The sequence below is a fragment of the Fistularia commersonii genome, chromosome 5 (genome assembly GCF_037954325.1).
Source record: "Fistularia commersonii isolate RoL2024-O1a breed Wild chromosome 5, RoL_Fcom_v1.0, whole genome shotgun sequence".
NCBI classification, from domain to species: domain Eukaryota; kingdom Metazoa; phylum Chordata; class Actinopteri; order Syngnathiformes; family Fistulariidae; genus Fistularia; species Fistularia commersonii.
The window spans coordinates 17,544,611-17,557,642 of record NC_141288.1 but is presented as its reverse complement, the minus strand read 5'-3'; the positions used below and the strand labels follow the sequence as shown (position 1 = coordinate 17,557,642).

Genomic DNA, 13,032 nt, shown 5'->3' with positions numbered 1-13,032 from the left:
AAAAACCGATAGTGGTTTGAAGAATAGAACAGATGTCACAATTTCCCCAAGTGGGCTTTAATAACTATTGAATAGAATCAGTTTGGTTTAAGTTTTATCCTCAAAAAAAAAAGCAAAAAAAAAAAAGCAGAACGTTAATGTGATTATTTGAAAGATACCCAATCTGCCTTTGGGGGTAAAAAAAAGGGCATGAGTGTGTCAGAGCGAAGCTGCGCTGTGATTGGCTGAAGCCACCAGGAAGTCCCGCTGTCACCTGACTGTGACGCAGAGGCCGGAAAGTCAACAGCAACAGCGGAAAAAAAAGCTCAACATGGCAAACAAAGTTGCACTTCGGCGTTTTCCGGCGTTCGTTTGTCTGCTGCTATTGTCCGTGATCCCGCCGGCGGAGGCGTACGACGCGGGCGACGCCGTCGCCCTGCTGCTCGGCGCCGTGGTCACCGTGGTCGGGCTTTGCGCCTGCCTGGGCTGGTACGCGCGGAGGCGGAACGATCGGCTGTGAGATAGTGATATCGATATGTCCTGTCCTCTCCTGTCCTGTCGACCACCAACCCACGCGTGGACGTCCCGACGCACGGTTTGTGTCAAAGTAACTTGACGTGACCTTTTTTTTTTTAAATCGGGAGTGAAGGCGTTAAAAAAAAAGCAGTGCGGAACACGTGACTGAGACGAGGAAGGGGAACCCGGAAGTGCTGCAGGATGCGCGACTAGGACGAAGGACCAAAACACTGCTGACTTTCTTTTGTGGGTTTTTTAAAACAGACTGCAGATGTTTGCGTCGCATTGTGCTCGTATCCCCCCCTGCTTCGAGGGACCGTGGTGACCCCTTCCCTACTGCAGTTTGCTACACGATGAACTTGCTTCAAGCACGATGAAATAAGTGAATTTCTGCTAATAAACATCTCACAGCAAAGCCTCGTTATCAAGAAACTGATGTCCCTCAAGGTCATTACTTTTTTTTGTGATGTTTTCGTCAGTCTAAACTGTGTACGCAGCACAAGTCTTGCAAATGCTTTCAAGTTATCCTCCGTGCTATGAGGTGAAATCTGGGGTTTCTGTACAAAATCAAATCAGCAGATGGTTACTTAAACATCATCATTATTTTTGCTCAGACTTGTTTATTTACTCCTTTGTATTCCAGCACAGTAAAAAAAAAAAAAATCGGATTATTTTGTCATTATGTATGGCGCTGTCACTTTTCCAGTACAATCAAACGTTTTATACAACAAATGGATGACATCAAGTCCATTTTGGAAAAGCCAAAGTATTTGTGGAGCACACTTCAGCCTTACTCGAGCCTCTTCAGAAAAGTAAATTTCTTACTCTGTTTAAAGCTAAAGCACATGGTTTATTATATAAGCACTGCTCATGTTTGCATCCCTCGGTTTGTTTCATTATTTGTATTGTTTTTTTTAAACCCAAACTAATGGTCAATTATTGTGCATCAAACTGAATAAATTCCTTGCATTTTTATTTCAATTTAGGTTGATGCGAACAGTGTTGCCAAAACATCCCCTTTGTGCAGTCAATCTACGCTGTGTGAGTCTATCATTACAAGAGGAATAATAACAATGAGATTCACGCCATGTTAAAAAATTTAAAATCCTTCAAATACCATTAAGTAATTCCCTAACAAATTCTTGAAAAAATATTCGTGTATAAACACAAGTGCTATTTTACTGACCTATAAAGCTCTGCTATCTGGGTGTTTGACCTAGAAGCTTCAGGTTTCCACTTCAAACTTGCAGAAGCTGAATTATAGATACGATTCATTTCAATCCAGGCAGTTGGCATAAGTCTATATCTGTGACTGTTGCATCTGAGATTTATAAGAAAAGGATGCATATTAAATTCAGTTGCAGATTTCTTTAATTATTAAGAAATGGGAACGAGCACGATCCGCATCATGCCCCGCTATGTATCACTTTCATCAGCTGCCAGCGAGAGCTCTTTTCCTACATGTGATCATAGTTAATTCATCCAGCACAGGTTGCCGTAGATACACCCTTCCTCACTGCTGCATTCCACACGTGTGTGCGGATTTACGTCGCGCGCGCTGTACCACCCGTGACGTCGGGACTTGCCATACATGACGCAGAAAATCAAATTCTATGAATTTGTCATGTTGCCCAGACAAAATGCACAACGTGCAGTGGGCAAAGTGCTTGTCAATTATGCATATACAGCACAAGGAAGTCATTCTACCTTGAGGTGCATTCTCCTGCCTGATTTAACCTTTCACTTTGTACATAATGGCTAACATTTCTGTTTAGTGAAACATGTATGACTATGGAGACGGAGCTGTACTGGCGGGGCAGACAAGGCGAATGCGGTAGTTTCTAGCAAAAATCTGCAGGGGGGGTAAAACAATGCTCCATAAAAAAAATCAATGAGCCGAGAAAAGAGATTTTTTTTTTTATATGACTCTTTTGTGAAAAGTATTAAAAAGATTGCAGAAATGCTAACTAAATTAAAAAAAGGTAAAAGAAGATGCATTAAAGAATGTAGAAAGCATGAAAAGGGTTGGAGTGACGATAATAAAAGGAGATTGGTTGGTCAACCGCTGCATATGGAGCAGAATCGGACTTAATTCAAAAATTGCTGCAAGACGTCCACCCCATTCCTCCTTATTTGATTTTCTTTCCTTTGTGAGTATGGGAACTTTGTAATATGATCACTTAGGTGCTGTACCAATAACCCAGTGTTAACATTATATACATTATATGCACATGTCTATAAGGTAATAGCCCTTATTTACCCAAAACAGACAAGGGAACAAGACAAAGTCCAGTGCTGTTATTTTGCTTCTCCCATTTTTAACCAAATCACACAGGCGGTTCTCAATGATGTCCTTTTTGATGAATAACACACCAATTATCTTCTTTCACTGAAGTTGTTCAGATCCTCCCACATGAAACCCTTCTGACTCAGCTTTGGCTTCTGTTTTAAGTTGTATGTCATTTGATATGCCGTCGTGATGTCGCTGTCGCTGAAACACACACAGGTGGCTGATATGCGGGTGTTTTTTTTCATTTTTTTTCCGGAATAAACGACACAAATATTAATGTAAGTCGTGCACGCGTTTTGGGGATAACGGCCAAATACCGGTGTAACGCGTTACTGTCAAACAGCCAACCCGTCGAGGAGATGAGAGAGTCGGAGCTGCTGCTGCTGCTGCTGCTGCTGCTGCAACAAGAGACAAGACGCGTCTTGGATCACAAATAGGGATGCAGAGCGCATGCGCACTGGGGTCCGTTTACTGTATGATATTCACCGTGGAGGAAGAGGGAAAAAAAAGGAGAGGGGGGCAGGAGGCAACAAATCAGGCGATTTAAAACAGCAAAACCCGACGAGTGCAATGTAAATAACCTCCAGGAGGAAAACCCGAATAGGATTATCAACAGGTAGGGGCTCTGATTGATCATCTGTTTTGGGGGAAAGAAAGGAAAAAAAATGTCCTGATGTTTTGGCGTCGTTTTGTAGTGATTCGCAGCAAAGGGACTTGGAAATCGTTTTTTTTTTTTTTTTTTTTTTTTTTTTTTTGCCTTATCGACGTGCAGATCCGGTGCTTTATCTGAACGCGTAGAGACAAGGATGCAACAACAGTGATTGTATCTGCATGGTCTTCTTGTTCTTCTTTTTCTTCTTTTTTTTCCCATCCTCCCTTTTTTTGCATTTTTATTGCTCGGAGTCGAGGATCGCGCGTTATAGTCGACTGACAAAAAAAAAAACCGAGGGCGCACAAAGGCGTAAGTACGATATTCGTGGAATAACTGGTGTTATTACGGGGCTGCGTGAAATTATTACACGAGTGGGACACACACACACACACACATACATACAACACCGTTATCAGCATGTTGGTTAGTGTAATCCGCTTCAATTCACAAACACACACACACACACACACACACACACATATATGCGTCTTAACCAACAAACGGTGCCGAATTGCGGATTCGGCGTCGATATTACGCGCACATTACGCCGTAATGACTAATATAAAGGACGGCGTAGCTCCTTCTGTAATCGCACCTCTTAAAATGACTGCATATTAATGTAATCCAGTTAACCTTTAATCAGACGAAGAAAACACACAAACAAAAAAAAACATGGATGCATCATTATGTGCGTGTGTGTGTGTGTGTTCGTGCGTGTTTGCGTGTGTGTGTGCGCCCTCCCGTCACATTTCCAGCGAGCATAAAGACAGGGCGAGTTGCGCTGCTTTGGGGAGCCTTCCTCCCTTTCTCCAGGCTGCAGGGTGTGCTCTAGAACTGCTTATTTTATTTGATTTTTTTTTTATTTTTTTATCTCTCTCGTCTTTCAATGTTGAAAAACGTCCAAAAATCCAATCCTTTTTATTCTTTCCCAAGGGTAAACATCATGTCCAACCAAGAGAAGGCAGTGCTTTGTTGTTAATTCATGTATTATTATTGGCGTTATTATTATTATTGCTATTATTGCTCTTGTGCTTTTGTTTGAGAAGTGATGCCATTCCAACCCCTCAAAATGCCCTGTTGTGTCTCTTTTTTGTTGTTTAATGCTTCAGCGTCGTCGCCTGGTTGAATCTCGTGTGCCAGGGCAGCGTTTGGCATGCAACGTGCCACTCTTTTAGTATTCAGATGCCCAAAAAAGAAATAAAAAAAGGGGGGAAAAAAAAGGATAGAGAGATGACAGACAGCCTTGGGGAAAAAAACGAGCACTTCTCACACTCACGACCGTTTGCAAACGATGCCGCTGTTATTTTTTTTTTCCTCTCTCTCTCTCTCTCTCTCTCTCTCTCTCTCTCTCTCTTTTTTTTGTTTTTTTTTTTTCGCTGATGGCTTGATTGTATTTTTCACGGATGTTTTTTTCTGTAGGTGTGATGAGACAAAAGAACAAAGGATGCCTTAGAGGAGAGGTTGCCTATATGCCTGGAAACCTCCTCAAAGCACACCGCCAAATGGATCTAACGCCTCCACCCGCCACCACTAGATCATGATACTTGGCTGAAGCTATTCCGCTATCTTTATGATCCCTCCTCCATCTATGGCGAACTATAGCCATGCAGGGGACCACACCATCTTGCAGAATGTCTCTCCTCTCGCCACCTTCCTCAAACTGACCTCTTTGGGTTTTATCATTGGCGTCGGTGTGGTTGGGAACCTCCTGATCTCCATCCTGCTGGTCAAAGACAAGAGCCTGCACCGAGCGCCCTACTATTTCCTGCTGGACCTGTGCGCCTCTGACATCCTGCGCTCGGCCATTTGCTTCCCCTTTGTTTTCACCTCGGTCAAGAACGGTTCCGCCTGGACGTACGGCACGCTTACCTGCAAAGTAATTGCCTTCCTGGGTGTGCTCTCCTGTTTCCACACGGCGTTCATGCTCTTCTGTGTCAGCGTCACCCGCTACCTGGCCATCGCGCATCACCGGTTTTACACCAAGAGGTTGACCTTCTGGACCTGTCTGGCCGTCATCTGCATGGTGTGGACATTGTCGGTGGCGATGGCTTTCCCTCCGGTGCTAGATGTAGGAACGTATTCTTTCATCCAGGAGGAGGACCAGTGCACATTCCAGCACCGTTCCTTCAGGGCAAACGATTCACTGGGCTTCATGCTCCTCCTGGCGCTTATCCTCCTCGCCACACAGCTGGTTTACCTCAAGCTCATTTTCTTCGTCCACGACCGTCGAAAGATGAAGCCCGTCCAGTTTGTGCCTGCAGTCAGCCAGAACTGGACCTTCCACGGGCCGGGCGCCAGCGGGCAGGCGGCGGCCAACTGGCTAGCTGGATTTGGTCGAGGCCCCACTCCACCAACTTTGTTGGGCATCCGGCAGAACAGCAACGCCGCGGGCCGCAGGCGTCTACTGGTATTGGATGAATTCAAAACGGAGAAGAGGATTAGTAGGATGTTCTACATCATGACTTTTTTCTTCCTGGCACTGTGGGGGCCCTATCTGGTAGCCTGCTACTGGCGGGTGTTTGCAAGGGGCCCTGTAGTCCCCGCGGGTTATCTCACGGCAGCCGTTTGGATGAGCTTTGCCCAGGCCGGGGTCAATCCTTTCATCTGCATCTTCTCCAACAGGGAGCTCCGGCGCTGCTTCAGCACCACACTCCTCTACTGCAGAAAATCCAGGTTACCAAGGGAACCCTACTGCGTTATATGAAGGCTTTGCTGTGGGTTATTTTCTCATCAATGTCTCTATTTCCCTGATTGATCTTGATATGGGCTCGTTCCCATTGTACAGTGCACTCTCTCTTTCTATCTCTTTTCTCTTCATCCTCCAGTTTTCCCCCGCTCCTCCTTCTCCTGACCCTTCTTTTTAGAGGTTGAAGGTGGACCGTCAGTCACGAGGCTCAGCCGGGGGGTGATTGAATACGAAACGTATCAAACGCGGAGGCTGAAGGGAATGGAATACGCAGGAGGTCTGGATCCCCCTCCTGTGTTTATGTTCTAGTAAACAGACATTGTGGAAGGCCATGCCAGTGCAGAGAAGCAAAAAGTTTGAAAAAAAACAAACAAACAAACAAACAAAAAAAAAACGGAAAGAAAAAAAAAAAAGGAAAACGGAAAAAAGAAAAAGAAGTGACAAAACTATATTAACAGAAACCTCTTGCTTTGGATATTTTGAAGATGCATTACTCTGTGATGTGTGAAATACGTAAAAATAGGAAAAGAAAAAAAAAAATAACGACAACACGAAACAAAGAAACGATACCTCTCAAGGAATCACCGGAAATGTTTTACATTTAAAGAGTTGCACTAAAAAGAAGATGTAAAGATGCTTTTTTTGGTCAACAATTGCCAGTTGCGTTGCAAGGACAACTTTTTTTTGCCCCACAAAACTAAACAACGAATGCTTTAATTTGCAACAGACTACACAATCGCTGTAAGTAAAGCAAAACGCGGTGACTGTTGGAATAACATCGTCATGGGGGAGGATAAAATGGTTTCAATGTAAGTGATATCTTTTTCATTTACCGGGCCGGGGCTTAAAACGGGGATTTACGACGTGTTTTTTTTTTTTTTTTTTTCTTCTTTTTTTTAGGTTTGTTCATTTGTTTGATTTCGTTTGTTTTGTTTTGGTTTTTCCGAAGTCGCGACTTAAAATCTAGAAATGATTTCTTGTAGTTTTGCAATCCATATGTCTCTAGTGTCTGGCATTGTTACTTTCTTATCATCTTTTATAAAAAAAAAAGAAAAAAAAAAAAAAAAGAAAAAGAAGGAAAAAAAAAAGATGAAGTGATGTGAAAATGAAAAAATTGAGAGTTGCTTTTCAGAACAACCTTGTGCTTAAAAAGAGACACTGAAGACGTAGTTCAATGTTTCATCATATCCATGTACCTAAACACTATCATGTTGTTACAGTATTGCTGATGCCACTCCAGGTGTTCTTGCCTTAATGGTTATGATATTGTCATGTTTCTCAGTTAATAGGTTATTTTAAATATATATGATTTTTTTAAATTTCAATTCAGGCACTCCTAATTTTTTTTTTTTTCTAATGGAAGGGATTTTTTGTTTTGTTTTATTTATTTATTTTTTATTTTTATGTTCAGTTTTACCACACATGAACATGACGTACATGTCCATTTAAAAAAAAAAAAAAAAAAGCTGGTCCACTCCCATGAGCATCGCAGGTCAAATGCCGAGCAGTTCATTTTTTTTTTTTACCCTGCTATGGTTTGCTACATCCCGCAGAGTGCTCAGAGCACAGGGAACACACGCGTGTGTGTGTGTGTGTTTATGTGTGTGTTTGGGTGAGTGTGTGTGTGTGTGTGTGTGTGTGTGGATCAAAGCGTAGATATGTGTGGATCAGACAACAGTCACTTCAAGACCAGAGCCTTAGTATGAAATCTTGCACAATTTGTAAAAAATGTAAAAGGAAAAAAAAAGACATTTAAGGCACACAGTCTTGTTTCTACTTTCCCTACATTGCTCTCTACTGATTGTTTTCAATGACTTTTCTTTTTCTCTTGTGGCCATTTTAATATTTATTACGTGTTCTTTTTTTGTATATTATGGATAGATAGATAGATTGTGTGTAAGTATGTGAGTCTTTCATTTATGAAGTCCCGAATGTGAGTACAGTTTCAGTTTAGGATTGCATTTGCTGAAAGTTAACTGTGTAATCTGTTGCTTTTTTTGAAAATAAAAAAAAAAGTTTCCATTTTGCAAAATTGTTTTTTTTTTTCTTCATGCAGTATGGAAAACAATCCCGGTCAGTCAAGGAAATATTTAAAAAAAAAACAAAGAGAGAGAAAATGATGTTTATGTGTCCTTGCTAGTCCAAAGATTTACAGTTGTATGTTTTGGATTCATTACAGCGCTTTGCCTCTCCTCAGCGGGAGGCATCTATTATTTTGAAGTCACTGTTAAAAAAAAAAAACAGAAGCATATCCTGTTTTCGAAGCTCCGGTAGCAGATGGCTCAAGGGTGCCGTTTCTGTTCATTGCGACGATATTTCCTTCCCTCCTGAAAGAAAAATGATGTGGAAAAACATGAATATATAGAATATATATATATATGCTAAAACATGTCTTTAAGCACGACGGGTGTTTGACGTTCCATGGGAATAATCATTTTCATTCTGTGTTCAAAGGAAATACCACTGAATTTCAATTCCCACACAAAGCGACTTTGTCCATGACTTTAAATGGACTTTAGATATTTTGAGTATTTTGCCCAACATCGTTTTATCATTTGGAGAAAATATGTCGCTTAATTCTGTGCAATCGAATGTTGGTGAACGCCGTAGCAATGCTAAATGCTTATCGTTGAATGGAGTGGTATTTCTTTGTTCGTAAAAAAAAAAAAAACCTGTAAAAAGGCAGGCGGTGTGATGGTGCAGTCGCGCTTTTCTGCCTCGCACCAAGAAGGTCACCGGTTCGATTCCGACACGGGGCCTTTTTTGTGTGGCGTTTCCTCCGTGTTCTCCTCCCACTGTCCAAAAAACATGCGGGAGGTTCATCGGAGACCCCAAAATTGCCCAGATGTGAATGAATCCCTATGTGACTTGTGGACGAGTGAGTTAACCCCCGCTTTCGCCCCATGACAGCTGGGATAGGCTCGGACCCCCCCTGAGTGCAGCGTCAGTGGTATAGATTATGAATGAATTGTAAATTTAGTAAAAATACATGCAGATCAGTGAAGCTCCCTGTATTTAAAATGTATCGCCTTGGAAAACAGCCACTCAAGCCAAGTCTGTGGCACAGGAACCAGGAAACACAAAATGTGATGCAGTAATGGTTTGTAAATGCTCCAGGTAATTGCGTACCGGTTGGGCTGATTACAAATGTCTATTAAGAATCCATTTTCACGATGAGGCGAGGAATCATTGTTGCATTTCTGACATTGTTCATCTCATGGACCCCGAGAGTTAAGACACCGTGACTCACTTTGGCACGTTTTTAAAATAATGATGCTTTTTATTGCTATTTGTCCTCTATGCTGTCACGCCTTTTTTTTTTTTTTTTTTTTTAAATCATTATTTTATTGAACCCAGCAAAATGCTTCTCATGATTAAGGCAAAGCAGTTGTTCACAAAATAAGGATGGGGCATTTTGCACTATTAATCATGAAATTACAAAGGAAACCTTGCGACTGAGGAGAGGAGCGAGAATTAACGTTTCACTTATGTATATTTTAACCTCATTTAGCATCCCTGAGTCACACACGGTGTAGCTTTGGAGGACTGGCCCATTTCCATCCGTGTTCATTGAGTGCCCCAGTAATTCTGTTTCCCTCCAGATCCGAGGTAAAAAAAAAAAAAAAAAAAATGACAGGCCGAGGTGGTCGGCTTGAAAGCACTTCACTCAGTCAGACAACCTCTCATCCTGAACTCTCCGCCCTGCGAGGAACAGTCTCTCCTCGCATTGGGAAAACATATTGTTCCCAATCAAAGCAATTAGAATGCTGCAGTCGACGGTGCGGCCTGGCAGGAAATGGTTCTTTGCACTGGTCGGTGTTTAGATCACAGAAGAAAGGGAAAACGGACGCGCGTTTCCCAGTGAGTCAATTACGGCGCTTTGCCGGGGATGCTTTTTCCCATTTTTACGATCAGAAGGCTCGCGATCGGATTCTGGCCGCTAAATAGTAACATGGCCGTCCCTAATTCTGTGTCAATTCTCCTTGTGTCTCGGTGGATTTTGCACATACAATATCTGTTATTTAATGGGCTGCCAGTGGGCTCGAAGAAAAAGAAACTTGCCCTTCTCTCTTTTGTTCGCTGTCATTCGATTGAATACCATCTGTTGACATTGGCTTTTTGTTAAAGGGAGTAAAAAAAACAAAAAAACAAAAAGCTCATCGAATACATGCTTTCCTGCATTCTCAAGCATTTTTGTATTTGTAGAGTGCAGACCAAACCGTAATTAAAGTGCAGCAAGTGTTTTTTAGCACTCGAACACAAAACGCTGTCTCGGACGGAGTGGAGTGGACTCAATCTTCCTACACGCCGTTCAGGAGAAAGGCGACATTGCTTAATGTTTCGGGGTTACCCTGCTCTGTAGACCTGTCTGTATGTGGGACCGAACGAATTTCTCTGAGGCATTGGTTTAGAGACGTGGAACGCGCTCAAAATGCGCTTTTTGAGACGAAATGTTTCACTCGAAGCATTCTGAGCTGCCGTGTTTTCCTCTCCCTCATCATATGTGCATATTTATAACCGATGTCTGGTCATAGTTTATGGATGATAACATGAGGATCCCTTATTTCTGACCGTGTGGGTGTGACACTAAATTCTGTTTTTCACTATCCAAGTCTTTTCCCATTCATAATTCATTTTTTACCCTTTTACTATTTCTCCAAAGCTATGACATGTTAAGTACGATAGGAACTCGCTCACAAATCTGGCCAAATACTTTGGGAAACAAACCTGAGTCTAAATATTTTAATGTATACGATGTTGCCGTTTATTATGAAAAAGATGTAAAATAAAGTGAACAAATTGCCATTCTAAAAATGCAACGTTTGTACATCGTAGGCAAAGATGAGGGTCAACAGAAGGTCCATAAAATGAAAGATAACGATGATTTCTGTCACCCAGTTGGAAGTCGTAAAAGAAACCGGTCGCTTTTATTGTCAGACAAGTGATTCCTGGCATCGCAGGTGTCTGAATTCCGATGATCAATAAAATGCCTGATAATAATTTGCAAGCGTAGTCCTCCAAATCTCATCCCAGTCTACATTTACATGTCTTCATTTCCAACCGGCAACCACCCACAGCATTTCTGCTCCTCTTCACGCAAACGCCTTATATAGAGAATATCCCTGCTTTAAATATTAACTGATTAAATTGTGGATGGGGCTTCAAAGGTTCCTTCCTGCATATTTAAATTTTTTTTTTTTTTTTTTTTTTTTTTTTTTTTACTCTATCTCTCCTGGAACGTGTTGGTTCATTTCCCCAGAAATCTGCTGGGAGCAAATTTGTAGGAGGACGAGGTCCTAGTTCTATCTCTGCTCTTTACACATGTATGCACCTGGAGGTGTCTCCGTGCTGAAATGTGTTTTTTTTTTTCCTCCCTCCCCGTGTATTAATTGTTACAGCCGACATTTGGTTGATGGTGTGTTTGCAGAATTTGCTGATTAAGGTTAATGGAGGACAAACTGTCAAAGTAATGAATGCACCACTAAGGTTGTCCATCTGGATGCATGTGCCGTTATGGAGAAGCAATATTAGACCTTTTCCAAGACTCTAATGTTGAGTAAAAGGAGTTCTTTTAAATTACGTGAAATACACGTTGCATTTTCCGAGGATAACGATACTGCGTAATTGTCGACCACATTTTGTAATCTTATATCTGAATATGTAAATGGAGTAAGGAGCCATTTTACTTGTGCAAACAGCAACCTGGATCCGTCCGAACGTGACCCAGGTGGGTCTCGCGCCCCCGAAACTCGCGTCATTTTATTTATCTCCACAAAAAAAAAAAAAAAACAAAGAGGGACAAAGACAATTAACGTTTCCACGGAGGTTACAATGTGCGCCAGACTCTTCCTTCACCGGGATTACTAACTTCCTTGAGATGAGCACCCCGGTTGCCTAGCAACTGGCCCTTGCCAAAAAAAAAAAAAAAAAAAAAAAACGGTAACGAATGTCACATTTTTTTGTTATGCAATTAGCGTGTTGGATTTATTTGCTTATTTTTTAATTGTTCGCTTTTTATTTATTTATGTGTGTATGTATTTTGTCTTAATGCTAAGCCGATTGGTTGCCGACCGCAGGTACATGTTTACGACATGAGAGCGGCACGCCTTGTCGTGACTAAATCTCCACATGACGGGAGGGGTGGGCGGGGGTTGCATGTATGAAGGCACCAAAATGTCAATGTATTCCTTTAAGCTGAGCAAATAACCCTTGGTGGGATTTGAGTTCTCAAATGCTACCTTATTGCCGCCGTGTCGTCCCTTCTTTCAAAACAAGCTGTTTTGAAAATGCACCGGTGACTCTTCGGGTCACACGTTGCCTCAGATGAGGTCTAATTTGCCATTTTTCCACAAGCGTAGTTGTTAAAGCGGCAAGTTATGTGCCGTGCGGAGACACCTTGCTGGATCGAGCGCCTCATGCAAATGTGTTTGCATAACGTGGCGGCTCGAGCAGACGCTCGCGCTGCAGTTCGCTCCGAGTACAGATCAGAATATAAGCTTTGATAGGCTCTTTCTCTTTTCTGTTAAATCCTTTTCGGTGTGGTGGGAGTCAAGAGTAAACATGTCCTCTATGCCGCTTAGTCTTTGGATAAGTGATGGAGCCGGGGATAAGTCGTGATTGGTGGATGTTGCCGGGTTACGTCTTAAGCACATGTGCGCCAAAGTTGAAATATGTGAAGAGAGAGTACTGGTTAGGAGTAATCCCGCAGCACGGATTACCATGTCTTTCATGCCAGATTAAAGTGTCCCATGATACCCTGCCACGCTGTCCGAGTTCTGATGGCGCGTCAATGCTCCGGGAGACAAATTATCAGCGGCAGCATCTTTGCCATCTTTTTGTGATCACTCCGCATAATCACGAGTGTAATTCAAGTGTGGGAATTTCTTTCCCCAGACTGCGGATGGCCAC

General features: G+C 42.2%; 2 protein-coding genes across 3 annotated transcripts; both read left to right on the top strand.

The window, feature by feature from the left end:
- Nucleotides 1-246: 246 nt before the first annotated feature.
- LOC147234240 (small integral membrane protein 30) lies at nt 247-2,989 on the top strand. Its single transcript, XM_086146172.1, has one exon. The coding sequence runs from the start codon at nt 311-313 to the stop codon at nt 497-499; it is 189 nt and encodes a 62-aa protein (XP_086002298.1). The 5' UTR covers nt 247-310; the 3' UTR covers nt 500-2,989.
- A 277-nt stretch (nt 2,990-3,266) lies between these two features.
- Nucleotides 3,267-6,519, top strand: gpr85 (G protein-coupled receptor 85). 2 transcript variants are annotated; one of them, XM_086147075.1, is made up of 2 exons: nt 3,267-3,401; nt 4,857-6,519. In XM_086147075.1, exon 2 carries the CDS (start codon nt 5,008-5,010, stop codon nt 6,139-6,141), a length of 1,134 nt encoding a protein of 377 aa, XP_086003201.1. In that variant the 5' UTR covers nt 3,267-3,401; nt 4,857-5,007; the 3' UTR covers nt 6,142-6,519. The 2 variants fall into 2 exon arrangements, with proteins under 2 accessions (XP_086003201.1, XP_086003202.1); XM_086147076.1 differs by lacking the exon at nt 3,267-3,401 and adding an exon at nt 3,509-3,746.
- Nucleotides 6,520-13,032: the final 6,513 nt, after the last annotated feature.

Coding starts and splice junctions, on each gene's coding strand:
- LOC147234240 (XM_086146172.1), top strand. CDS start 311: ATGGCAAACAAAGTTGCACTTCGGCGTTTTCCGGCGTTCGTTTGTCTG.
- gpr85 (XM_086147075.1), top strand. CDS start 5,008: ATGATCCCTCCTCCATCTATGGCGAACTATAGCCATGCAGGGGACCAC.